Source organism: Ptychodera flava, chromosome 18 (assembly GCF_041260155.1).
Source record: "Ptychodera flava strain L36383 chromosome 18, AS_Pfla_20210202, whole genome shotgun sequence".
NCBI lineage: Eukaryota > Metazoa > Hemichordata > Enteropneusta > Ptychoderidae > Ptychodera > Ptychodera flava.
The window spans coordinates 26,255,908-26,283,664 of NC_091945.1; the positions used below are offsets into that span (position 1 = coordinate 26,255,908).

The window sequence follows — 27,757 nt, forward strand, 5'->3', positions numbered from 1 at the left end:
TATCAGTGTTTTTCCCCTCTATCGAGTTCCGGTAACATCCCCGGTTATAAGCTTATACCGCGAATCACAGTGTTCCTTCATTTCAACCCACAAGGCTATACAAAACAGATTGCCGCTACTATATTTATTTACATAATTAATTAATTAATTAATCATTCAATGAAGAAGCTAATTAGTGAATAATAATACAATAATTAGGAGAAGAAGAAGAAGAGTAAGAAGAAGAAGGTGGAGAAGAAGATGAGGAAGAAGACGACGACGACACTGACGACGACGACGACAAAGAAGCGAAGAAATATTGTTTTGCAGTGTTTGAAAAAGTCACCACAATTCAAAATGTACAGAACAAAGAAAAGGTATACAGTAAGGCATACTATGTAGATTACAAATGTAGATTGCCATAAAAGATCGTTAAACTATGTCATTTCTATCGAATGATATTATCAACATAAAGTGATATACAGTAAAGTAACTTCAAAACTTTAAAAGACTAGGGACCGCAATCGACCATGAGGGCGCAGTGAGGGGCAGAGCGCCGCCACACTGTAACCTTTGACCTGAACAGCGATACTGATATCATTTGGTTTGATTTAATGTGTAATTTCCGAATGACTCAGTTAATAACTTAAAGAACATGAAAATTTTATAGTTTTATTCTTGTTTTGTATTTACTTTCCCTCTCAATTGTGAGCTGAATTTTGACAGTTTCACGTAGAAGTGGGAATCGATACACCAATTAGAATAGCGCAAACATGTCACATGACGCAAGTGGCGGGAAAACTCTATCCTGAGAACAAAACACTGCCGAGCTGAATGATATAGATCTACAGTGTGGCACTTTAAATTTTCGGTAATTTTTCAGGCATGGATGTTGCTGATCAGCGAACAGGCACTACTCAAGTGAAAGATGACTTGGCAGATCGTTGTCAAAAATTGTTTCAGGACTTTCTTGAAGAGTAAGTTGGTTCATGTTTTGTTTTGTATCATCCAACTTCACACATGTGACGTGCACGTTGTGTGTCATTTAAATGGCTGTAGCATGGCGCGGCGACATACAGAATGCATGAGCAGCATGTAACATTATGTATCATTGTATGATCCATTGCTTGGTTTCTGAAGGGTTACCAAATTCTATGAGGAAGTTTGCGCGATTACTTTTTTTACTCGGCGGTGAATGGCATCCTTCTCACTTGATAAAATATTTCGATTATATTGTTTATGTCAACGGTCAATTACCGGGGTCGAAGTTAGTGGTTCACGTTTTTGGCATTGTTCTCCAGATTCACAGTCGACGGAGAAGTAAAATACTTATCAGATGTACAAGAGTTGATTCGACCTGAAAGAAACACTCTTACAGTCAGTTTTGAAGACATCCAGAACCACAACCAACAGTTGGCTACCACTATACAGGAAGAATACTACAGGTATGCTGCCATTGTACTACCATATCAACCCCCTGCATGTCTGTCCCAGGGGGGGGGGGGGTTATAAGCTTACTTTTAGTTCAGTATAACCATGGATCTATTTTTTACATCCATGGTATAACTATAATCAGACTTTCTTTTGGTCAAAGTATGCTGAGTTTATGTCGATACGAACTTGCAAGTCAAACTCTACAAGTACAACAAGTTGTACTTAATTTAAGGTATAGACACACGTTTAATGCATTTTTACAGAGATTTTGGTTTTATTTCAAATTGGAGTCCGTACCATATGACCTTTACATGTGGGAAAATGTCGAGACAATATTGTATTAAGAATGCTTAAGAAACTAATAAAAACTGATTTTTTTTCGAACTACGCGTACTGTTATATTCGGTTGTCTTAACTGTGTACGGATTAGTTAGGATAGCGACGCAAGGTCAACAGATTATGTTAATTTTTCTTGTCCGACGCGCATGCGCATACTTTCCAGTGTCCTGTGTGCGTGACAATAATAATGGCTGCCGTAGTGAGACGCGCGAAACGTAAACGTGGTCGAAAGAAGAAAGTGAGTAAGGTCATGGACCAGACTACCAGATCAAAGCTTAGATTGTCAGACTTAGGTTCGTATTATAACAACGTGGCAGACGAGATGTCGGACACGAGTCTTTCATCCGACGAGGAGGACGTCATCAGTGCGGACACACGTAATCACGGCCAAGGTAAAGACTCTGTCGCTTCGCAGCGTAAAATCAACCTTGTTGAAGAGAAAGCAGACAGTGATGAAATGTTAAGAATTTTTGACGTAAGAACGTTGAACTCCATCATCAATCCGCGTCACTTTGTAACGTCTGCAAAGTCGGACGCCTTTCTCTGCAGGAATTGTCAACTTATGGCTGGGGCAGTCATTTTACCATGATCTGCTCAAATACCGAGTGCAACTCCCCTCAAGTGGTTTTTCCGTCTTCAGCGAAAAACGGCCGACATTTTCAATCAACAGAAAGATGGTACTTGGTCTACGAGCGATCGGAAGAGGGAGACGGGCAGCCATGAAATTTAATTCGTATCTCGGTCTCCCACCACCCGTATCACCAACGCCGTTCAAAGAACATGAGCAGACACTAGCAAGTTACAGCGAAAAGTTGACCGAGCAACACATGCAACAGGCTGTGGCGGAAGTCCGACAGGTGGTGCTGGGGGTATCAGACAAAGATGTTGACGATGGAGGGAATGACAATGGACAGGAAATTGTCGATGTTGCAGTTTCTGTTGACGGGTCATGGGCGTCAAGGGCTTTTCTTCCCTTTATGGCTTTGTCAGTGTGATTTCAATTGACACCGGTAAGTTTTTAATAAAATATCAACGAAAGTTTTTAGGGGCCTTGATATGCCCCAGTCAGTATTGGGGCGTTAGATGCATATGTAATAAAGCAAACCAACTACAGTTGCCAGTGCGGTACACCTTTCGTGAAAGCTTTTTATGCATAATAAAAATGGTGCGACTGATATCAGTGTTGAGAGAAGCATTACATAAGTGAATGACATCGATTGAGAAAGTCAGACGACATTAAATTTTAAGTGTTAACTTTTCATATTTTTGTGGTCCTGGGAATATATTAACTTTCAAAGGTTTTTTTGAAGGGCTTGAAAACATGTTTGCTATTGATATGTATACTTATGTATGCCCGTTTGAAATATTGTGGGACAGACATTTTATTGACTGCTGTAAAGGAAAGAGTTTGTAAAAAAGGAAAGCCACACTTGCTTGATAGTCCTATCCAAGTGAATAATATTATTTCACAAAGATACTGCTTTCCAAATCTTTCTTTTTGTCCTGTAATCACTCATGAGCAGTGAATTTATTTGGGTGACTGATATGGCTACTACAAGTAAAATTGACAACTTCAGGTAAGAAGTGATAACTCAGTGTCTGTCTTTTCCATAAAAGTCTGTACAATATAATTTTATGACATCCAAATTCTGCAATTTTTCTCCAGGAAAGGTGTTGGATCGACACATCAGTTGCTCGTACTGCCGAGAATGCCAAGCAATGGAGAACCAACCCAGGGACTTTAACTACATGAAATGGTTCATTGAACATGAGCCAGAATGTAAAATGAATCATCAGGGTTCAGCAAAAAGCATGGAGGCAGCGGGTGCATCAATATTGTTTGAGAGATCTAAAGAAAAGCACAAGTTGAGGTATGATAAATGATATAGGCTAATGTGCCAGCCCTATATTACATCATTCTACTGATGTGCAGAGTGCTCGGAAGGTTATATCTGATTGGTCGATTATCACTATTCATAGCAATTTAGGGATTGTATTTTTATTATTCAACTATATTGGTCACATTCAGCCAACCTGTTTGATAACTACACACAGCTTCCGAGATGCTGCACATCAGCAGAATGATGTAATGTTGGGCTGGACTGGAATCACATTGATTTTCAGACATTCTGTTGATTTGTCTCCGACAAATGAAACCAGACTAACTCTTATATTATCACAGCATTTATCCATATTGTAACAAAATGATATCTGACAAGTTTATTTTGCATAAAAATAAAGTAGTTGCAGTCCATGCAGTCTTGTACTCCTTCAGTCAAAATGTCATTGACTTTTTTGCTCCAATGTTCATTTCAGCTATTGTCTTAAGATTGTTTGCATTTAGACACAGAAAAACAATTATCTGACAAGGCATATGTTCTTTATATTATTTTACAAAACAGGTACAGTCAATTTATAGGAGATGGAGACAGCGCAGCGTACCAGTCTGTTAAAGATGTGTATGCCAGTGACAATATTATTGTCCAAAAGGAAGACTGTGTTGGTCACATTCAGAAGAGAATGGGCACCCACCTGAGAAAACTGGTTGATAAATATAAAGGTAAGTATTTGCCAACTACTAAAAGGTCAATACTGTAGTTATACTCTTTAGGACGGGGACCTAAACTCATGTTTTCAAACAAGAGTTTTGCTGTTTGCCCACCTTGCAAGACGAAAAAGCCCTGGTAATTTTAACATTTCAACTGTAAAATACTGGCAATGCCAGACGGCATACTGGCCAACTGCATCATGAAGGGGAAGAGAAATCTTCATACAGATAGCAAGTTTTTTACCCCTTGGAAAAACTAATGGGTGAAAATTAGCATGGGCCCTTACAAGATATAACCTCAGTTACAATTATTTGTGTGCAAATAGGGGTGGTCCCTTCGTATAGATTTTGACTGTCACCCAGGATGAGTGTTTTTATGTCTTGGAGAATCTTTCTGCGTTTTTGTATACCATGTTTTTGAACATGCCTTCTTAATATTGTGGTTCCAATTAAAATATTAAAGTTACCATATTTTTATAATATCACATTATAGTTTGCAGAGAAAAAAAAAATTTCTGACATTTTGTATTTGTCTTTCTTCATTAGGTGGTAAGCTAGAGGATGGCAAAGGTTTGACAGGCCGGAATAGACTCACAAACCAAATGATCAACGCATTTCAAGTGTTCTATGGTATTGCCTTGAGAAATAATAAAGGTAAGAGCAATTTAGAATGTATCACTTTTAAGGGTTTTTTATTAGTAAAACTATTCATAGTTGTAGAAGTGTAGTATCATATTGCTATGAGGGCAGTTTCTTTGATGTCTTCAGCAATCTTATGATACCTAGAAAATGGAAGTTTAGGCCAGCTTTACCTTTACTTTGGGTTGTGTACAATGAAAAAAATAAGTGCCATCTCCTCGGACGATAAAGACTAAGGGATGGGTGACTTTCATAAATTAGCAGGGGCTCTAGAAACCTTTGCTTGCTTGACTTTACCATGGCCTTTTAACACCCACTGTACATGAATGAATATTGTATGAAGACCATATTGACAGCAGAATCTTTGATAGACCTATATTCATAATGGAGAATGGAGTTTGGATTTGAGAGTTTTTCAGTAAAATGTGATAAGTAGAAATGAACCAGTGCATTTTTGTTTTTCAAACATAATCACAAATGACTTTCTGTTTTTTCAGGCAATGTGGAAGAAATGAGCAGGCAGACGAGGGCCATTTTACTGCACTACGCAAGTACTCATGATGAGCCCCGCCATGAGTATTGTCCAAAGGAGAGCTGGTAGTTGGTGCAAGTGGCAAAAGGATAAAGTGTCTGGCAAACAGACATACAGACCTCTCCTACATCCACTTGCACCAGCCGTTGTCAAGGCTGTAGAACCAGTTATTGACAAGTTATCAAATGAGAATCTTCTCCGTGGAGCACAGCTGGGTTACACGCAAAACCAAAATGAAAGTTTACACAATGTAATGTGGAGCTTTGTGCCGAAAGACAAGACCCATGGTCTAGATGAAGTCACTCTCGGAATAAACATGGCAGTGGCTTTCTTCAATGGTGGTATGTCAAAATACAGCGCTGACCTGTGCCGGAGCAGCACTTTGGGTATTAACTCTTCCATGACAGCAGCATGGCTACAGATAGACAATATCAGAGTTCGGGATGCATTGTATAAAGCCTCAACTCCAGTGAAGCGGAGGAGAAAGAAGAACAAACGACAGCGTTTGCAGAAACTGGACAAGTTTCAGTATTCCGAAGGATGCACATACCAGCCAGGTGCCTTTGACAGTGCTGTTGTGCAAAAGGCCTCGGGAAGGAGGTGTACTAAATGTCTGCAACTGATGAAGGGACATAAACGATCTCAGTGTAGCTGAACAATATTGAATATACATCAGTGGACAGTTACTGAGTCAGTGAAGTGAAGGGACAGAGACTTTATGTCGCGAGTCTTGTCAACTGGAAAACCATCAGTATATTTTTGTCTATTTGACTGGGTGCTACTTTTCTCCCTTGTTTCATTCAAAGTATTCTTTATGCCTGTAACTCAGTTATAAAAGTTTTTCAAGTTTCTACCTCCTTCTTTAACGGAATTTTTATTGAAATTTTTCAAATTTGTTATTGACATGAAGTGAAGTGATTGACAGGTACTTCATCTATTTTCACCAAGACATGGGGGATATATCCAACTTGGTGGAATAATTTCTTATACCAGCAGAATAAATCACATTGTATCTGTAGTACTGTCACTTTACACCTTTTCAGGAGTGGCTTCTCCTCTCCGTGGAGCACAGCTAAGTTAGATGCAAAACCAAAATGAAAGTTGACATTTATTTATTTATTTATTTATTACAAACTATGACAAAAACATCTCAATAAAAATGTTTTTTCATTACCTAAAGAACAAAGTATAATAAATAATTCAAGTGGCTGGGTTCAAACACTGGTCACCAATTCCTTGTTTATAAGTTCGGTGTTACTGCTTCTACAAATTGCTTCATCGTTACTTGGAAAGCTTCCTGAAATGTACAGCAGAACATAAAGAGAAAATAACGCAAATGTTTACAAGTAAAAATGCCACTACATGCACTTTTTTCTTTCAGTTTTATTGAAAGCAGTGTACATGTATGTACTTTTGCCATTGTCTCAATAAAGTATGAGCAGTTTTTGATCAATGTGATGAAAATAAAGTGTTTGAAAGTGCTTTTTACCATTCCACTTGTACATACATGCATAGGTTTATGCCTTTCACAAGTACTAACACTATAGATATATTTGAAGATCTTGGTTCATACAACAAAAAAGACAGCTTGGCAAGACTTGTTACTTTGTATGTCGCCCTGTGGTTGCAAAATAAGTCTAAACTGGGCAAAAACATTGAATTCTGGGACTTCATAAATTCAATGTTCTTAAAAGTCTTGCAGCTGTGAATGTCAAGTCATAGAGCCAAAGTTCAAACATTGTTCATTTCTGTAAACATACAGTTTGGTGAAGACGATTTTCATATCCACTGTATTGTAGAAAATGAAATAACGCCAAACTATACCAAAAGATATAAAAACAGGCTAGCATCAACTTTGAAGGCATTACCAGGTCTGACACTAATTCTTACCTTCCATATTTCACCTTTAATATTCCTTGGTAATAGGCATCTCAAATATTTCAGAATCATAGGAGGGAATGCATAGTGATCCCCTGGTTGTCCAATCTCTTTAGCCTGAAGAAAGCAAATTGCATTTTCAGTATACACATGTAAAATTTCAAACATTAAGTTTGGTAAAATAGGCTACGTGGCTGTAGTCATAGAGCTCCGTGGTACAGTGGACCTATAGTTGCAGCTTCTCACTTGTTTGGAATCATAGTCTGGTCTGCCCCCCCCCCCCCCCCCCCAACCCAGAACTGTTTATTTGGGCAGAAGTGCTTGTGCTCACCGAAACTTACATGTTATACAATAATATTTTAGGAATAAATTGCATACTTACATAGAGAGAATACGCCCAATTACAATATAAAATCCATCGAATTCTCTTCTGGTTTATTCCTCTTTTTTTCCTTTCTTGCACCATTTGTTCCACATCTCTGCAGAATGCTTCACCTTGGTCTGAACTAAGGATAAAAGAGACAAAAGCGTCATTCTGTGACATGTTGGGAGACTTGTGAGGAAATAATTGACTCGAACTACAACAAAATCCCCGCGAATATATGCCATTATATTCTCTTGGGTTGCCAATCAGTGTGAGTGGCTAAACAAGCGTCTACGGTACATTGAATTCTAGTTGAACTATAAATTGAGAAAGTTTAGAAGAAAGAACGTGACATTTAGTGCGTAGTGGAACTTCCGCAAACGCGTCTACACAATATGCATGAATCACGTGTGTGGAGGGACACTGTGGTTTGAACAAAGGGAAAGTTTTGCTATAAATAACTCGTTGCTATGCGACAGGGGGTACGGGGAGATTGTGTCGTCGATGTTCTCCCTAATCAACGTGCAATTATTCACCCCGCCAGTTTTGTTTGTTGACTGCCAAAATATTTGTCGACGGTCTCTCGTTATTCACCCGGTGTTATGTTCACGTCACATTAGCCGTCCCTCGTCGCTACTCCGACATTTGTCTGATTAACTCCCTGTAACGCTGACCAAATTATTATAGAACATACTACCCACTCCACATTAAAGAATCACCAAACTTGGATACTTTCATTTTAAGGAAACTGAAATCGGTACAGTCCACGGGAACAGCTCAGTGCGCACTATACTGGACAAGGTCTGTGTTTGAGTCGACAAATGTACTAGCACAGGTTTCAACTCAATATCCAGGCGAACCGCGAAATCGTCAGCAGCTCAGCTTGTGTTCGCACTGTGCTAGTGACGCGTATAACGTGATCAGGGAAACTTGCGGAATAAACCTTGCCGCCATTAAAACCACGATTACTCTACAAGGATAACCTTGTTCACACACAACTGAGATGCAAGCACGAACGAGAACAAGAAATTCAAAAAAGCTGAATATACCATGACAACGTGAAAGAAACACAGAATAGAACACGATAAACCACGCTCACACGGGACGACACACTGCCTTGTGTATGCGTATTCAGCGTGGAAAGGTCAGGACAAGGTTATTCGCCTGGCATCGTATACATAACGTTTGGTCGAGAACGGAGCTAAGTCGTTGACGGGGAGTTCAGCTAACCGACAGACAAAAAGGTTTACACATAGAAATAGCTCTTTTTCTGTAGCAATCTCAAAAGCCAATGCGCTTTTGAAATGACACCATACACCGTATTGTACCTACTGCATGGGTGAAATTACGAATACTGTTACTCAGTTCTGACACAATAATGCAGGAAAATGACGTAACTGTCTCATCAAGATGCCTAACAAAGGAACGTATGCCTACGTCCATTTCTAACTGAACAAGTTGCTTGTTGTAACAAGCCCAGAATTTGCGAGCAAGAAAAATGTACACTTACCCACATTCATGAAAATGCTCGATGACAGAGCTTTTGATGGAGTCCAGTGTTATCTGCTTCATGCTGTGTCGAGAAAGCTGGTTGATTATCAGATTCTCTCCCCCGAGGTAAGTTCTACAACGTGAAAGTCAGCGATAGAGTCTGTCTACCACAGTACGCTCATTCCGATGCGAAGGCCGGCGATAAGTGAACAAATTTGTGAAAGAAACCGGTGGACGTGTCAAGCGATGAGTATGCATAAATTTTCATCTTCGAGAAGAAGTTCAACAGGCGCACGGGCCGAATGACAAACTTGAATGGTCACCGCCATGGCTTCCGTGACGCCGCGATGTCGAAATGCGTCCACCGAGACTCGCTAACGTAAAATATCTCAATTCACCTCCGACGGGTGTAAAATATACTTCTAAACTGAAGAGAAACGGATTGATAGAGCTTGACAACCGTTTACAGTTACGGTAACAAGCTTATTAGACTCTTATTTGAGGTAAAACAGATTAGCCGTAGCAGTGTTTGCTATGTAAATAAACCGCCCTCATTACTCGTACGTCTGAACAGTTTGTGTCAGTTTCTCCCGATTTTCTCGCCATTTATGATCTTCGGAAGGGTATTTGATGTAAAATACAAAACATCTAGTCTCCTGCTTGATGCAAGTTCGTGAACATGAAATAGAATCGCCAGGAAAGTCATATCAACGATCGATTTTTGTACGTATAGGGGAGTTTACACAATTCTTTGATTATCTCTCTTCCGATTTTGGCCTGACAAGCATAACTTCAAAAGAAATTAGGTTGGAGTAGGGTGCACAGATCGGTCTGATTTTTTACCAGGTCACAGTAGCAATACATATCTGTAAAACGGTGTCTCAGATTTTCGGTAAAATTGACAGAACAAGAGAAATTCTTGCTGAAGTGAACGAAACCCGGTAATTTATTCAAAAACCCAGAGTTGTTACTTTCACACCTTATTGTGCTGAAACAAAAGGGAATAGAAAAAATCTGGGACACCGTTTTTTCCCCAGACTACTCTATTGTTTATTTCTGTTAAAAGATCTCAAGTCGCCATAGTCCTGTAGTACCTAATTTTTTTTAGGTAAAAAAACTCAAAAACGCATATTTTTGAGATTAATGGTCACAAACACTGTGATTTCGGAAATAAACATATTTTTCATAATGTTGAGATATAGGGCTAACAGAAAATATATAATGTGTGGGGTCTAAAGTGAAATTTATTGAGAAAACGTGAGTTTAAAATAAGTATTATCTAACGTGTGTCTCCACCTTAAAACTTGAAAGGACATGTATAATAGTTTGTTCAATGCCCGTCAGTAGTTTATGTGTGGATGTTAATTTTTTGATCTACTAAAAGTTGCAAAACACAACATGGTGGTATAGCGCACTAGTGCCTCCATGATCAAAACATGGAGGTAGTACTAGCGCCCCATGATCAAAGTCACAACTTAACATCACCATTGTTCCTTTATATACTTTTCTTGCTTTTTTGTGGTGTGATAAAGGAGGTATTCTTATAGTGGTGAAAAAAAAATAAGATTATATTTATGGAAGCTGCTACTGCGATAGCTACAGGAGATAAACGCAATATCAATATTCATCCTATTTTATGAAAACAGACGTGTTTGTTATAAGGGGCAGTCCTCAATCCCTGGTTCTCATAATAATTCTTGCTATTATTGAGTTTTTACCACGGTGTCAACCCTGTGTTTTCCTTTGACATTTTTACCAGGTGGGTCAATCTGCTTTAAGATAAAGCCGCTAAGCAACCTGCCCCTTTAAATGTAAAGCTAGAATTGGATAGGGAACAATGGATCATTGATCCAGTGCTACAACTGTCCAAATCAATACAGACAGTCATTACGATATGTGACAACGGAACACTTGTCATTTACAGTGATGGCACACATTCTACAGCAAGTGTCAAGATAGCTTTTCCTTGGCGAGGTGACGGCATGTTACAATTCTGTTCCCATTGTGCCAGTAAAAGCTTGAAGCTTTCTTAAAAGTCACATTTTACATTTTTTAGATAGATAATGAGCAGTAACCCAGCTCTTTTTAATCACACTTCATAATGTTTGATTTATGATCTGTTCGAAATCAGGGTATACCCATATCTGTGCCGAGCAGTCTGTAATTTTGCCAGAGATCGTGGACAAGTACCTCCCAATAAAGAATTTTATGTGGCATTTGAAGAAGTACCAACCAGGCACAAGTGAGTAGAGTTCACCTTATCAGTTCAGCACTGTAGCATGTGGCGACTATTGTAAGTCCAAAGAATGATCCCTTACTGTAGAAGATCAAAATGTCAGAGATGTTGAGCTGACTGATGTTGCGGATAAAGATTTACATCCACAACACTGTTGCGTGTTTTCAGTGTGTTTCCTTAGTCTATTATAAGAGCATGCTGGAAAACTATATAACTGTTGTTTAGCTACAAATGGTATCATACCGGTAGTTGTATAATTTGCTTTCCACAGGAAAATCAAATCTTTGAAGTCTTTCCAAACATGAATTTCAGATGATAGAAAATTGCATGAGTTGGATATTCCAAAGCAGATTTTCATATCTGGCTTTGTTAATCTATCATTACAGAGTTCGTGAGTTGACCACTGCTAAGATTGGTACTCTGGTACGCATAAGTGGCCAGGTTGTACGAACACACCCAGTGCATCCTGAGTTAGTGAGTGGTACTTTCGTCTGCCTAGACTGCCAGTCCGTCATCAAAGATGTTGAGCAACAGTTTAAATACACACAGGTTTGTAGATTAATGCCACATTTCTGATTTCCTTTCAGCAAACTGTTGTACCATGGTCAAGTTCATCATGTAACTATTCTATATCCACTTCACAAAATGCTGTTGACAATGTTTGGAAAGTTTTAAAATATCTGTGATGAAAAAATAAAGAATTCCAAGATTCATAATGTGTTACAGAAAATGATAGTTTTGAGTTTATAGAATGCTTCTTTCTCTGCAGATCTGTTGCACTTGTACTGTAGTGAGGCGGGTTTTCAGTCTCCAGAACTATAAGATTTCTTTAAAGTTCTTTCGTGGTTTCTCTAGAGATGTACATTTTCAGAGAAACAGATGTGCAAGCATGTTTCTGCCCACATCTTTCAAATCTTGTAATATTTCAATGGCTTTTCTGATATCATCCTTTGTCCAATACTTCTTGATAAATTTGCATTTCGTAATTAATGGATTATAGTGTCTTAATCATGGCACATTCCCATTGCTGCCTTCAGTGGACTTCATGCATCAAAGTCTCTTCTTTCATCCACATTTCCAGCCAACAATATGCCGGAACCCGGTTTGTGCCAACCGGAGTCGTTTCATGCTCGATGTCAACAAGTCCCGCTTTGTAGATTTTCAAAAGGTGCGAATTCAGGAGACCCAAGCTGAGCTACCGAGGGGCAGCATTCCGAGGAGGTATGTGGCGCATCAAAAGCAGCAGCAACGGGTTTTTTTGTTTAATTACTTGCTTTTATACTCCTGAAAATACTCTCTCTTCCTTTTAAGTTTTCCACAGTGCATTCCAGTGATATGACACAATTTGTGAACTTCTTTCAGCGTTGAAGTAGTCCTGCGTGCGGAGGCTGTTGAAATGCCCCAGGCTGGTGATAAGTGTGATTTCACTGGCACACTGATTGTTGTTCCGGATGTCTCTCAGTTGTCAACGCCGGGTATGTAGCCACATCTAAGTATGTATGATAGAGTCGTTCTGTTCTGAGGAATCAATACTCTGCCATAGTACCAATGTGGAGAAGTCTTCATAAGATTTTTGAACACATGAAGTCAAGAGCTACCATACCTTTACAGCAGCAACATGAAAAATGTGCACTGCCTGACAATTGATATAGTATCCAAACTGTTAAACATAATATGTGCGTAGTAGATATTGTTTGGAAGATTTCAAAGTGTTTGTGTCAGAAATACTACTTGAAAATGGACAGTTGCACCCAAAAATACTCTTAGAAAAGCCGTAAGTTTTCAGTCACTGTGAATTTGTAGATCTTGTGAAATGATGAGAAAGTGTACAAAGATCTACTATCTCCCCTGACTTTCCCACCCATTCCCCAAATAACAATGTGGACAAAGTGGCTGAACTAGCCGACAGCCATCAGAAGAAAGACCAAATACTGTTTGAAGTCTCATTATATCATTAATTATGTCTCAACCATATGTCCACATTTTAGGTTCCAGGGCAGAAACGTCAGCCAAGGTGCGGGGCAATGAGGGATATGAGACAGAGGGGATGAGGGGCCTGAAAGCACTCGGAGTTCGTGACCTCAACTATCGCCTTGCATTCCTGGCTTGTAACGTTGAACCCACCAATCCTAAGGTAAGCATATCAATGTGTCCATTTTGTTGGCATTCCTTGTATATATATTTTCCAGATAGGTGATAGATCTACCGGCAGCTGACGATCATGGAGTCCTGTAAGAGAGTGCAGAAAAAGTTTTTTTTATCAGCATTTGTTGATTTTTTGTTGCTTTAAAAAATCTGTTAGAGGTCAGTATGAAATACTCTATGAAAATTTAATCAAAAAAATTTATACCAAGATTTCCTTTCATATACATGTAAGAATGTGCCTCTCAGGATTGACATATAGCAGATGACATACAGCAGAGTCTGTTGAACGAACCCAACATGGACAAGCTGAGGTGCTAGAAACCAAAGCTAACAAAGATTTTGGCTAGTAATTCATTAGAATTTTGCCCTTGTACATCATTACTCAAATCTTTTTTTTCCCCGCCATAGTTTGGTGGCAAGGACATGAGAGGCGATGATCTGACGGCGGAGAGCATCAAGAAACAGATGACGGAACAAGAATGGCAGAAAGTCTATGAAATGAGTCGAGATAAAAATCTGTACCATAACCTGATACAGAGTCTGTTTCCAACCATTCACGGTAGGAAGATTTTGCAATTTTATGATCCACTATCCATAGCCTACTTGTATACTTCTATTAATACAAAATAGAAAGATTTCTAAGTTTACTATGTCATCTGCTCTGCATAAATAGTAATCTTTGCAACATCACTGGTCTTTGTTTTGGTATACTTTTCTTATCGTCAACTGAGGTAGTAATATTTTCAGACCTTCTCAAGGATGTTGAAGGAGATCGTAAGATTCATGTCATATTGGAGGTTTTCTATCAGATGGTGAAATGCAAGTTTTGTGAGGGGAGAGGTGAAGGAAGAAGTCTGAGAGTTGGGTTTTGAGGCATACACATTTAGTTGTCCATTTCAACTCTGATTCTTGTTAACTTTGCAGGTAATGATGAGGTCAAGAGAGGCATCTTGTTGATGTTGTTTGGTGGTGTTCCCAAGACGACAACTGAGGGTACCAGTCTCCGTGGTGACATCAATGTCTGCGTGATTGGGGATCCAAGTACAGCCAAAAGCCAGCTCCTCAAGTGAGTAATCTGGCAGCAATACACCCCTAAATTTAGATTTAATGGAGTAGGTCATTCAATAACTCAATACAAATTTCTGGTACACATAAATTGGTGCATTTTTCCTCAACTTTTTTTACATGGCAATTAAGGATACTTTATGAAACAAATATTGCCATGTTTTGTTTATGCTTTGTGCACTCAGTCAATATTGCAGCCAGTTTGCTGTACAGATATACCGTAATAAAAAGGTCTGACTAACATTCCATCGCTCCCAAGTCGTGAAAATTGGCAGTAACTTTTCAAACTCTATCGTTCTAAACACCGGTACACCCCAGGGTTGTAACCTGTCACCGATACTCTATTCTTTGTTTACACATGATTGTGCTGTGAGTTCTGAGGAGAACAATTTCATAGTAAAATTCGCCGATGACACCACCCTTGGCGGTTTTATTGAATCTGATGAATCATTATATAGGAAACAAGTGGACGATACAGTTAAATGGTGTTCCAATAACAACTTGGAACTGAATGTCAAGAAAACAAAGGAAATAATAGTGGACTTTCGTAAAAATCCATCAGAAATTACGCCTCTTACTATAAATGGTACCGAAGTGGAAATAGTTCAATTTTTCAAATTTCTTGGTGTCTACTTATCTGCTGACTTGAAATGGGAAACCAATACTGATTTCATAGTTAAGAAAAGCCAGCAACGCTTATTCTTTCTGCGGAGGTTGAAGAGTTTTCGTGTTAGTCAGAACTTGTTGATTAGGTTCTATCGCGGAGTGATTGAGAGTGTCTTGACATTCGCAATCACTGTCTGGTATGGCAATATCACAATGAATGAACGGAAACGACTCAACCGGATCGTCAGTACCGCCAGTAAAATTATTGGTTGTAATCTTCCATCGCTAGACAGTCTTTACGAGGACCGTGTTCTCAAAAGTCTGTCTCCATTGTCAATGATCAGTACCACCCTGCACACAATTTGTTTCAACTTATGCGTTCTGGTGAACGTTACCGTTCAATCAAGTCAAGTTCTAATCGGTCCCTAAACAGTTTTTACCCTACAGCAATTCGCATGTTAAATGAATGTAAATCGAGTACTGTGAGAGCTCACACATCTCGTCTCTCATAGTTCCTACACTTGTACTTCTGAAGTCGGAGCTTTTATTCTAACATGTTTATTTTTAACTCTGTTTCTTTTTATTCCCTGTTTTTTTTTTGGTTTTTTTTGTTTTTTTTGTTTTTTTATCTCACTGTCTGTCCTTTTGTTTTCGCAAAACCAAGATGTATTTCATTGTATGTGCAATTGCGTATATATATGACAATAAATTATTATTATTGTACTTGGGCCTCAGCCCAAGTACATTTGTTTTCATTCCGTGGGAAAAAACTGTAAGGTATAACCATTTCTGGCTGAGACCAGGGAGGGCAAAATGTATTGGCTTCATCTTTCTTGGCATAATAAATAGCGTAATGATGTTAACTGAATGGAAGTGCTGCTCTCAGCCAGTCTTGAATAAGTGAGATGTGAATATAAATGCTTCTCTATCTGAGTTTTTGCCACAAATCTTCTGAATATAATCAAAATGTGCATCGAAATGCAACAATTAATGCACCCTCCGTTTCCTAGGCGATGGCACGACCCTTGCTACACCCACTGGACGGGCCAAAGTGGAAGGGGGGTAATTTCGGTTTGGTCGAACAGGAGGGCTCGAGACCAGAATTTAACATTTAAACTTGAAACATGTTTAATCACTGACAAGATGTGGATTAGTGTTAATCAAAGAGAAAGTTTGAAAAGGAAAGGTTTTATATCCCGGACACAATGAAAAACATTACGACTGGAAACTGTACCCCCGGTTGAGAATAGTAATGCCCACAGCGATGGAGAACACTTATCCTTGAGCTGAGAAAACCAGACCATCATTTCGAAATAGAGCTGCAGATTCGAGAAGCTCGTTAAAAATAGCTAGGTACACCCCATAAAGGGGTGGTTTCGAGTCTTGAGGGCAAATTTCGCCTCCTTCATTTAGAAATCGTACGTTTGTTTTCCAGGGGAACACATCATTTGACACAAAATTTGCATGAAAAGGGGTCGCCAGTAAGCACGTGGTCAAATCTGGCATAAGAAACAATATGAAATGTTGGGTAAAGCCAGTCCAAAATAAACTGATTTGAACTTTTGTGTTTTGTAATTTATACCACTGCAGTAACATGACTTTTTTTTGACAACATCACACAATGTAATACGTTTTGAAACTGAATACTCCGACGTATTCTGTGTCCCCTTTGCTAAAAAATACGGTATGCCGATTACCATGTAAGGAGATGATGACGTCAAGACAGATTTGTAGTGCGTTTGGTCTTGGATGGTGCACGAAGTTTTGTCGAGGTAGCTTGTGTATTTATTTCCTAAATGGGAGATATTAGGGTCGATCTAAAAGAAGGCCGAAAAATGTTATGATACTCTAAGCGAGCTGAACTCCAATGCAAATGGTTGGATAATTTGGAGGATGTCTAGACTGATCTCGTCTCATTAAGATTATTTGGCGGTCAGTATTGAATTTCAACTGCGTCACAAGTTTGCGTCGAACGGTCAACGAACGATATTTTAGAAATCTGGAGACATGGCACATCGCAGTTTTATTTTAGATTTATATTTTACAAAAGATGTAAGAAGCAATGATTTTGTTGAAAATTCTGAAAAAAATATAGGAAGATTTGATCGCGAACACATTTTCACTTGGGGGTCATCTAGCCCTGCGTACGATGCTGTGTGTTCCGCTACAGCTAACCGCCCCGCTCACCACAGCCCTGCAAAGACCCGTACGTTGGGTCGGTGACTTCAAATCCATTTTGGGACTTGACGTAAAAAGCCAAATTACTGCCGAAATTCAGCGTTCTTGGGCCCAAGTCGTATCCCAGCCTACCTCAGCTACTCGATCGCTTCCAAAAATGACAGTCTTTTATTCACTTCTCGTAAATAACCGTCGATGTCGGCAACTCTCTCGCTGGCCCTGCGTACGATGCTGTGTGTTAGCTGTAGCACATAGCATCGTACGCAGGGCTAGGGGTCAACATGGGGTCGCAGCCATGTTGCCTCAAAACTTATTTCTGTCTGCACTCAAAACTCAAAATGTCGCATATGAACCTGAAAAATCGATGTAATTTTGTCAAACTTCGGCGAAATTTCAGCCTATAGACAAAATTTCATCTAGGTAAGGTAAATTTATTGAAATTTGATCGACAAATAATCCTGAGCTTGAACGTGACAGCTCGCCTTCTCCGGGAAGTCATGCACCCGGCCAGCTGCCCATATGGCCGGGTGCATGAGATTGTTTTCAAGCGACGGCGGCAGACCGTACGGGGCTCTGGATATGAACCTACCGCCGGTGTAGCTGTAATAACTGTTGCGTTGTTTTTAATCACCATGGACGAAGTCCGAGGGGACTTATAGGTTTGGTCATGTCCGTCCGTCCGTCCGTCCGTTCACGCCTAGTACCCAACCCCATACAGATGCACGTCGATTTGTTTCACAATGCTATCAAATTTGGCCGTGTTAGAGGACTTTTTAGTTTACACCTCCATAGACTCCCATGTATAAGGCAGTTCTCCATAGACTCGCATGTATGATGCCAAGAAAAATAAAAATTTAGTTTCTCATCGTATTCATATTGCCTAAAGGATGCAGTGACACAGTTTTTTTGTCCCCACGGATAAAGTCCAGGGGGCTTATAGATTGGCTCATATCCGTCCGTGAGTCCATCAGTGAGTCCATCGGTTCACGCAGATATCTCAGACATTTTGACAAAATATCATGTGACCTTGGTGACCTTTGACCTGAAATATACATTATTGTCCATAACTCAATAACCACAAGTGCTAAACCTTTCATATTTGGTATGATGGGACACCTTATGACGCCACATATTGTACCCCATTAATTATGTGCATATCTAATTATGAGCGAGCCAATAGAGCAAGAGGTCTGATTTCTGGTACTAGTATATAGGGATAAGTTAACAATATAATTTGTTTGACAAAACTTCACGTGACCTCAATGACCTTTGACCTCAAATATACATATTTGTCCACAACTCAGTAACCACAAGTGCTACACCCTTCATATTTGGTATGAAAGGACACCTTATGACACCATATATTGTACCTCATTAATTATGTGCATATCTTATTTTGAGCGAGCCAATAGAGCTAGAGGTCTGATTTTTGGTATATAGGAATAACTTAGCAATACAATTATTATGACAAAATGTGACGTGACCTCAATGACCTTTGACCACAAATATATATATTTGTCCACAACTCAGTAACCACAAGTGCTACATCCTTCATATTTGGTATGATAAGACACCTTATGACACCACATATTGTACCTCATTAATTATGCGCATATATAATTTTGAGCGCGCCAATAGAGCTGGAGGTCTGATTTTTGGTATATAGGAATAACTTAGCAATACAATTATTTTGACAAAATGTCACGTGACCTCGATGACCTTTGACCTCAAATATATATATTTGTCCACAACTCAGTAACCACAAGGGGCCGACTCGCAGCGATTTCGAAGCTGTTATCCAATTGGGTGGCTGAATCTTACCAATATAATGAAAACAATACAAATAGACTCCCTAAGTGGCTGTGAATAGTGACAATCGACCAGTCAGATATAACCTTGCAAACACGCTGCGAGTCAGCCGACCACAAGTGCTACACCCTTCATAAATGGTATGATGGGACACCTTATGACACCACATATGGTACCTTATTAATTATGTGCATATCTAATTCTGAGCAAGCCAATAGAGCTGGATGTCCGATTTTTGGTATATAGGGATAACTATAGGGTAGAAATCTAAATATGCCCATCTAAATATTAGACATCTACCATCGAGAACAAAAGAAATTTGCTGTAATTTGAATATTTAAGGAGTTTAAGCAATTCCTGCTATAATAAAGAACCCCTGCCTCAAACTCCACAAAGTTGCTAGACATATTTTGCCGTTGTCATGCCATTGCTTCGTTTAATAACCAGTTAATCAAATGCCTCATTGACAGGAGGAAATTCAAGACCATATTTGAATAGTAGTATATATTGTCCTCAAAATTACTCTATCACGGCCCAAGTACTCATTGCCTTCAGCAATACTGCCTTGTTATTATTATTATTATATTATTATTATTCAGAAACTTAAAAACTGACTAGAAGACTTAACAATCATTTCTTCTATCATATCCACCTCCATGTAGAGCTGTTGAAGAGTTCAGTCCCCGTGCTGTGTACACCAGTGGTAAAGCCAGCAGTGCTGCTGGTCTGACAGCTGCTGTAGTCAAGGATGAGGAATCCTATGAGTTTGTCATTGAAGCTGGCGCCCTCATGCTGGCAGATAATGTAAGTCACTGCATTTAACATGGTTTTTTGCAAAAATCATGAAGTGAATTTTCTTTTGCATTTCGGCTTCAAGAGCTTCACACTTCCATGTTTTCAATAGAAGAAGAAATATTGTGTAATATTTAGGAAGTTACGTAAATCTCAAATTTATTTCACAAGAGAATGCGTCTCAATTAATGTGATTCGACTTTCAGTTTTAGGCTCACCTTAAGAACACTGGGCCCGATTGTTGATTTGAAAAGTGTAAGTTTTGTTAGGGGGCCCTTCCAGAGCTTTTGGAACCAAATGGACCACCTATGATTATGTAAACCTTTAAAACTACTCTGCGTTGAGTAAGCAAGACTGGTTCTAGGTTCAACTCCTCACACTTCAGGTATTCAATGATACATTGCTCTTACAACACAGCTTGTACCCACAGCTAGTATAAGTATTGTGTATCTTGATAAGAGAGAAAAGGGCAGTGCTTGAAGGCAAAAAAAAAGAACCACAAGAAAATATGAATCATGTCTGTGTCATACCATGGTACTATTTAAAAAATATATGGAAAGAAAGACAGTGGAGGTTTTGGAAAGGTAAAGCAAGCTTATAAGTTTGTGTTTGCTGATAAATATGGAGGAGGAGAGAAGTGAGTGTGGTAGTTAGGCCAAAGTAATTAAATTCTTTGTTTTGCGTCCCCATCCGCTTATGTTTGTAAGGTTTCATGAAAAACACACACAATGTATTTGAATAGGAAATTTTAGGACATGACCGCTTAGCTTTTCTGAACTAAAATTTTGTTACAATTTTTTATTTGCTGCAATCAATTACATTGTGTTAATTTTCTTGTGTGTGTTTTTCAGCCGCCTAGACGCGTACCTTTTCCCAGTTTGAGTGGACCGCAAAACAAAGAATTTAATTACTTTGGCGTTAGTGATTTGCACACAAAGACATCACTTTATTTCACTTGATGGATTGATTGATTGACAGGGTGTGTGCTGCATTGACGAGTTTGACAAAATGGACATCAAGGATCAGGTAGCCATTCACGAAGCCATGGAACAGCAAACCATATCTATCACAAAGGCTGGAATCAAGGTAAAGTACGGTATACGTCGACAATTTGGGTCAAGTCCTTGAAATGACCAATCAACAGGACAACCATTCATCCATTTTCTTGCCATTTGCATCTGTCATAGTTATGTGAAGTTAAATAATCAGGCATGGAATTGAAAGACTGAAACTTTTACCCAAGCTTTCCTTAAGGTAGTATGCTCCTCGAAAGTGAAAGACTTAAACTTTTGCTCTAACTTTCCTCTAGGAATCTTTCAATCATTCTCTTTCAAGAGCAAAAATAAAAATTAGGGGTCACCGTGCAAATTTTGGTACCAGAGAAACAAATTACCCAAGATTTACCGATATTAAAAATTCAAAATGACCGCCATCCCTGTGTTAACTCTATGGAGAAAAATAAAAATTTTCGAATTTCGAAAAACTAAGCCGGTGAAAAGTTTTCTTACACCAAGAGCTTTAAAATGAACCCCCACATGTGGTATATCAGAAGAGATAAGTAAAAGTTTGAGAGTCCGAATGTCTGTCCCCGAGGTGCGTTCTACCTTAAGGGAATTTACATTGGTTTGTGTTGAATCATTGGCAATACAGGAATTGAGGAGTTTCCAGCACTTAACAGGTGCAACTATCTTCTAGCGGTAATTGCAGTTAATAATATAGAAATCAACTCGATAAAAGTTGAAAAATTGTGTGGAAAGAGATCAAAACAACACACATCCAACTAACTGGCAAGAAAGCATGCATCATTTGCAAGTGTGGTTTGTGCAGATCCGGTTGTTTTTTGACTTCTGTCTGGACAATGTTTCAGCTTTCGCAGATTTCATTTCCGTGTGATCAACTGATATTACAACTTGACGATAATTACATCTGTCAGTGTCGACAACTCTTCAATTTAGTCTGTCTAGTCCCAATATTGCCAACGGTTCTATGCAAACCACTGTAAACTGCGTTGCCTTTCTGAATCATGAATAAAAGTTAGGGTTCACACTTCAAAATTTGGTACAAGAGAAACAAATTACTCAATATTTACGGACTCCTGAAATTTAAAAGGGCTGCCACCCCTGTGTTAAGTCTATGGGGATGGGGGAATAAAATTTCCTTTTTTCACAAACCTATTAAGCTGGTTAAAACTTCATTTACTCCATGAACTTCAAAATGAGCTCCCACAAGTGCCAGAGCAAGATTATTGCAAGGGGGATGAGAGTTGGAATATTTGTCCCCGAGGAGCATTCTACCTTAAAATTAACAAAGCATAACATGTTCTGTCTCATGTTTAAGAATCTCTAAAGCACTCATGCAAAAATAATTTTCTCTGCATTTTTATCGCTGAGAGAAACGTATGTATTTGGGGTTCCAATGACACGACATGACAGTGATACTTGATGACACAGTTGTGTGTCAAAGTGATCAAGGTACCTGGATTTCACAGTATGAATGAAAATCCATGAATCATGGTGTGACCTGTAAAATGTGAATTCCGCTTGAAATGATCAGATGGCAGTAGAAAACAGAAACTTATGAGGAATTCTCGGAAAGTTCTGTTCTCAAATGCAATAATAATAAATCATGCTTTGATTTTCTTTTTGCCAGGCAACTTTAAATGCCAGAACATCAATCCTGGCCGCAGCCAATCCTGTCAGCGGACGCTATGACAAATCCAAACCCCTGAAGCAAAACATCAATCTATCAGCCCCAATCATGTCCAGATTTGATCTGTTCTTCATCCTCGTCGACGAATGCAATGAGGTAGGTATTGATGCACCGTCTGCCCCATGTTGAAAATTAGTTTTGTCCTCACTGCACAGATCAAACCACTCTGTTTTGAACAGGCGTCATAGGCCAATACTGTGTCTTGAAAAAGCTTTTTGATACTTCGCTGTTTTGGTACCTCGCTATATTTTTCTCCAGTTCTTCAGTTGTACACAGGAAAATCTCTTTTGTCTCTTTGTTCCAGGTCACAGACTACGCCATCGCCAGACGCATTGTTGATTTGCATAGTCATGATGTAGCATCTGTTGAGAGAATGTACTCCATCGAAGATATGCAACGTTACATGATGTTTGCTCGTCAGTTCAGACCAAAGGTACATGTCCTGTCTTTTTTTCTACCCCTTCATGTAACTAAATGGTTTGAATTACTAGTCTATATCTATGAATATTATGCCAGCCCTTCTGACAACATTGCTGTAATCCAATATCAAGATCATGGATCAGTGCATTTGACGGCGAAGTATTCACAGTACCTGTCAACCCCTTAAGCTATTTCACTTTGGTTTGTAGATCAGCAAAGAGGCCCAGGACTTCATGGTTGAAGAATACCGCCGACTGCGTCAACGTGACACCAATGGCATAACACAGTCATCTTGGCGTATCACAGTACGCCAACTTGAAAGCATGATTCGGTTGTCTGAATCCATGGCCAGAATGTATTGCCAGGACGAGGTGAGTGCATTTTGTCAAGGAATGGTCAAAATTACTCTGCACTGTGGACATTTTAAAACTTTTTGTTTCTTGCCTTTCACAATGCGATCGTGTAGCGCTTTCTCATTTCATTGCATTTGGCTTTCAGGTCCAACCGAAACATGTGAAAGAGGCCTTCCGACTCTTGAATAAATCAATCGTCCGTGTGGAAACTCCTGTCATCAACTTTGAAGAGGAGGAAGAAGACCAACCTGTTGAGGGTATGGAATATCTGTTTATTGTTGGGGGGGTGGGGGACAGAGTTTTTGTCTGTGTGTGAATATTTGAGAAGTGTGTGAAAGGACATTTTATCATGGTGTGTTTCAGTACAGTACCTTTCTTGCATTATAGGAAGTACATGTATGTATGTGGGAGGTGGATGTTTCGGCTAGCAGATGATCTTTTGAGCCACATGCAGGGGAATATGAGATATTTCTTTGAATGCTGTTTTGAGCATATAAAAGGATCCATATATGTACATATATACTGTGGAGGATTTATATGTCTAGATTTTAAATGACTGCAGAAAAACAAGTTTACTAAGATTTTTCCATACAATGCACGTCAAACAATTTGTTTACATTGTGTACACTTCGACACTGCTTCTCATCAACATTACCTTGGTTGAACTGTTTTCTGTGGAGTGTAAATCTTCATATGACTGTTGTATACATTGCTGTAGAGTACTTTCACTGCATCTGCATTAAATTAATGTAGTCTGCACCTTGAGAGTGAAAAATAAAATCAGGAGTCACCCGCAAAGTTTGGTACTAAAGAAACAAATTACCAACTTTACTGGTACATGTATTTGGAATTCAATATGGCTGCCGTCCTTGTGTTAACTATATGAGGAAAAATAAAATTTTTGACTTTTGAAAAACTAAAACCGTGAAAATTTTCTTACTACAAGATGTTTAAATTTAGCCCCCACAAGTGGCTGATCAGAAAATAATTTTAAAACTTTTAAAACTTTTCGAGTCCCCAAGACACATTCTACATTGTACCTTAAAGTTGAGACTTACTAATCGTGACATTCATTTATTGTAGTAATGCATTATCAAATGTTACCACATGATGACATGACTGTAACTTTGTTATGCTATTTGGAAGTATTGATTGATGTGACTAAAATTTCAACAGAAAATGGAGAAGTGGAACAAATGGAGACAGATGAGGCACCCAAGTCACCAGAGAAACAAGAGAGCGAGGGTCAAAGGAAAGGACTGCGTATGACCTTTGAAGAGTACAAAACTAAAAGTAATCTACTGATTCTCTATATGAGAAAACAGGAGGAATTGCTGGAAGGTGAGATTGATGTAGATATCTCAGGTTGTCCCTTTTCACTTCAATAGTTTGGCCCAAACCTTTTGTTGTAAATGGTAGTTGTGGACCTGTCTACAGGGCAAATGGGGTGAACAGATTAACCATTTCACCATCAGGCTATGGCATTTTGAAGGGTTAGATGGACTTCTTGATATCATTATGGCACTAAAAATGTTTAGGTGCTATTGCAACTTTGCATCCACAATAGTCTGCAATAAAGTTTTCTCAGTGAACAGGCATCTAACAACACTCACTGGTAAACTTGATAATACTTATGTCCTTGAAAATGACCAACTCTTGAAAGTGAAAAATCTATCAGCCTTTTTAAACCATGTTTGTTTTTAATATGAAGTGATTGTTGGTTAGGTCATTCATGTAGAATTACATTGCTTTTTAAGGGTGATTTTTGGTATCTTTCTTGTGTGTAAAACCCTGTTGCATTGCAAAAGTACACAAAAAAGGTATTTTACACTCTACACTACCCCTGCTTCTTCCTTCATTGATGTACAATCCTATACAAGAAATTACATGACTGAAATATCAGGGAGGCTCGTCCTTGGACAGAAAAGCAGCAATTGCTCATTCTACAGATAAAAAAATATTGTTCAAATTATGTGTGTACCACATGTCCCCTAAAGCTACAATGTTTCTATGTGTACTTATGTACACTTTAGCAACTGTTCAGTCTGATGTATGCCATGATGAATAAATTTACTCCCTAGTGGACTGATAAAGTGTAAATACGTCTACTGGTATTGAAAAGTACAAATGTTAAGTGGTTGGCCCTACACTTTAAACATCATGCATGGAGACATGTAGCTTTAAACAAATGAACTCAGAATTCTCTGTTACTGTAGAAAATCTTATAAATTACATGTACTGTTGGAAGTTTCAAGAAATACAGAGATCAGTTCAAAGGAGTTCAGAAATGTTAAAAGTTTACAGCACAGTGATAGTATTCCGATAGTTATTGTATTTCAATAATAGTTTTGAGGATGGTTTCTCTGAGTTGATCCAGAATGTCACACTTAACCTTTCTGTCATTTGTATCCTTCTTGAAACACAGCGTCAGGAGAGGACTCTGATGGGATCCGTCGCAGTGCACTGGTAGAGTGGTACCTTAAAGAGATGGAGAGTGACATTGAAACTGAAGAACAACTGCTCCAGGAAAAAATGAAGGTTGAGAAAGTCATCGACCGGCTTGTGACCCATGTAAGTCAAATACCAGCAAGGGAGGGCAGTTGTCAATCATTTTCTGTCTGTTGTTAAAAGGGGTCATGTTGTGGCAATCTCATCTGGACAGCTTGGCCGATCTAAAATTTACATATTTGCTGAAAGTGTACTTCAAATAGTGACAAGAGTTAGTGACTTCCAGTTGGCCCAAGGCTTGTGCCTTCATGAAAAAAAAGACATCTTCAAAGGAGGGCCTACAAACATTGTATAGCAATTCAACTCACACATCAGATTTAATCCATTAGATCAAGCGTACATTCAAAAAGCACCATAAACATAAACCACTGTTCATGAGAGCTTTGCTGTGACGAATGTTTTTTATGGTGGCTGCAAGCCTAGGCCCCAGTGAAAATCTCCAATAATTGTCGCTATTCCAAGTAAACTTTCAGTGATTTCAGTTAAACTTTAAAATGTCACTGCTATCTAAAAGGAATATGATGATAATTTGTAGAAGTTAGGGATGTCTCTGATAGTTGTAGGTAAGAGACATTCTGCTCTTGTATATTGCATGAAAATTATTTCTGGCATATATACATATTACATGCAAACATGTGCGTTACTAATCCAAAATCATACTAAGAATATGAAAAACTGGTGATACAAATTTGTTCTGACCGACAAACCTGACAAGTAATGCGTGTGTATTTTCAAAGTAAAATGGACTGATTTACTCCAAGTTTCACATCCTTTTTCCACCTGGTCAGGACCAAGTTTTGATTGAGTTGGCCAAGACTGGTTTGAAGAAGAGAAAAGATGACGCAGAGTCGGAGGAAGCCGTGGAGGAGGAAGATCCATACCTGGTTGTACATCCAAACTATGTGATTGAGATGTAGAGGAGTTTTTACTGAGACCTGATGATGATGACCTTCTGACCCCATGGTGACCCACTTACCCAAACTGAACTGACCTCACCACTGAAACAGACCATATGGAAAAGTAAATCAGACCCTTCAAAACTTTTATGTATGCTTTTGAAATTCTAACTTGTAAATGCCTCATATCTCAACTACAACTTTTGTTGATAATACTTCTTTTTAAAAGCTTATCTAGGAAGTCAAAGAAAAATGTACATTTATTTGCATGTTGATGAAAGTCACTTTCATCGATTCAGAATGACCGCTGAGGAAGCCATTTTGAGAGACCAGTGATTTTGATACGCCTATGATAAAAATAAAATTAGGAATAATTCTTTGTGACGGTTACTCAGAAGACGCTATCACACTGCATAATTCATTAGCAAATAGAGACTTCATTCTCATGCAGCTTGTGTCTCTCCCGGACGACAAAACAGATTAAATGAGGTTTCCGGCCTCACTTTCCTGGTTGTACTGATCCGGTCAGTTCACGGACAACTGGATTTATTTTAGTAAATACCTTCAAAAATGTTAATATTTATATCTTTGCTGTCAACCGTAGTGCTGTGTTGTTTGATGTGTTGATTTTAGAGATACATAGCTAATCAAACAAAAATATAAAATTATGATAGTGCTTCTATTTTGTATCAAAGCTGGTACAAAATTTTGGTTCAAAAAGTGAGAATACTTTGAAAGAATTTTTGGGATGTAGATTTCTAGAATTGTTGTGTGTCACTGCCCATATTACTGAATTTACACACAAAATTTACGAAATAAAATTTTGTTTTCACCAT

At 38.7% G+C, this 27,757-nt stretch overlaps 3 protein-coding genes across 3 annotated transcripts; 2 read left to right on the top strand and 1 right to left on the bottom strand.

Annotated features, from left to right (window-relative positions):
- The first annotated feature begins 559 nt into the window (after window positions 1–559).
- On the top strand, window positions 560–27,757 carry LOC139117255 (zygotic DNA replication licensing factor mcm6-like). The gene is made up of 18 exons (XM_070680202.1): window positions 560–956; window positions 1,281–1,424; window positions 11,336–11,446; window positions 11,827–11,989; window positions 12,522–12,661; window positions 12,803–12,915; window positions 13,429–13,574; window positions 13,994–14,144; window positions 14,510–14,651; window positions 19,906–20,047; window positions 21,014–21,121; window positions 22,685–22,840; window positions 23,049–23,177; window positions 23,374–23,535; window positions 23,663–23,774; window positions 24,694–24,858; window positions 25,943–26,088; window positions 26,814–27,757. Exons 1-18 carry the CDS (start codon window positions 865–867, stop codon window positions 26,940–26,942), a joined length of 2,451 nt encoding a protein of 816 aa, XP_070536303.1. The 5' UTR covers window positions 560–864; the 3' UTR covers window positions 26,943–27,757.
- LOC139117256 (uncharacterized) lies at window positions 2,424–6,652 on the top strand. The gene is made up of 5 exons (XM_070680203.1): window positions 2,424–2,762; window positions 3,419–3,623; window positions 4,155–4,312; window positions 4,847–4,954; window positions 5,437–6,652. Exons 1-5 carry the CDS (start codon window positions 2,702–2,704, stop codon window positions 5,538–5,540), a joined length of 636 nt encoding a protein of 211 aa, XP_070536304.1. The 5' UTR covers window positions 2,424–2,701; the 3' UTR covers window positions 5,541–6,652.
- LOC139117257 (uncharacterized) lies at window positions 6,573–10,242 on the bottom strand. Its single transcript, XM_070680204.1, has 4 exons — window positions 9,224–10,242; window positions 7,732–7,855; window positions 7,362–7,466; window positions 6,573–6,768 (listed from the first exon to the last, which is right to left on the bottom strand). Exons 1-4 carry the CDS (start codon window positions 9,283–9,285, stop codon window positions 6,712–6,714), a joined length of 348 nt encoding a protein of 115 aa, XP_070536305.1. The 5' UTR covers window positions 9,286–10,242; the 3' UTR covers window positions 6,573–6,711.

Bases quoted from the DNA above. Each gene is read 5' to 3' on its own strand.
- LOC139117256 (XM_070680203.1), top strand. From the start codon at position 2,702: ATGGGCGTCAAGGGCTTTTCTTCCCTTTATGGCTTTGTCAGTGTGATT. The intron at 3,624-4,154 runs GTATGATAAATG...TTTACAAAACAG, and splicing joins AAAGAAAAGCACAAGTTGAG to GTACAGTCAATTTATAGGAG. The intron at 4,313-4,846 runs GTAAGTATTTGC...TTTCTTCATTAG, and splicing joins ACTGGTTGATAAATATAAAG to GTGGTAAGCTAGAGGATGGC.
- LOC139117255 (XM_070680202.1), top strand. From the start codon at position 865: ATGGATGTTGCTGATCAGCGAACAGGCACTACTCAAGTGAAAGATGAC. The intron at 12,916-13,428 runs GTATGTAGCCAC...TCCACATTTTAG, and splicing joins CTCTCAGTTGTCAACGCCGG to GTTCCAGGGCAGAAACGTCA. The intron at 14,145-14,509 runs GTAGGAAGATTT...TTAACTTTGCAG, and splicing joins TCTGTTTCCAACCATTCACG to GTAATGATGAGGTCAAGAGA.
- LOC139117257 (XM_070680204.1), bottom strand. From the start codon at position 9,285: ATGAAGCAGATAACACTGGACTCCATCAAAAGCTCTGTCATCGAGCAT. The intron at 7,856-9,223 runs GTAAGTGTACAT...TTTTATCCTTAG, and splicing joins GAGCATTTTCATGAATGTGG to TTCAGACCAAGGTGAAGCAT. The intron at 7,467-7,731 runs GTAAGTATGCAA...TGCTTTCTTCAG, and splicing joins ATTGGGCGTATTCTCTCTAT to GCTAAAGAGATTGGACAACC.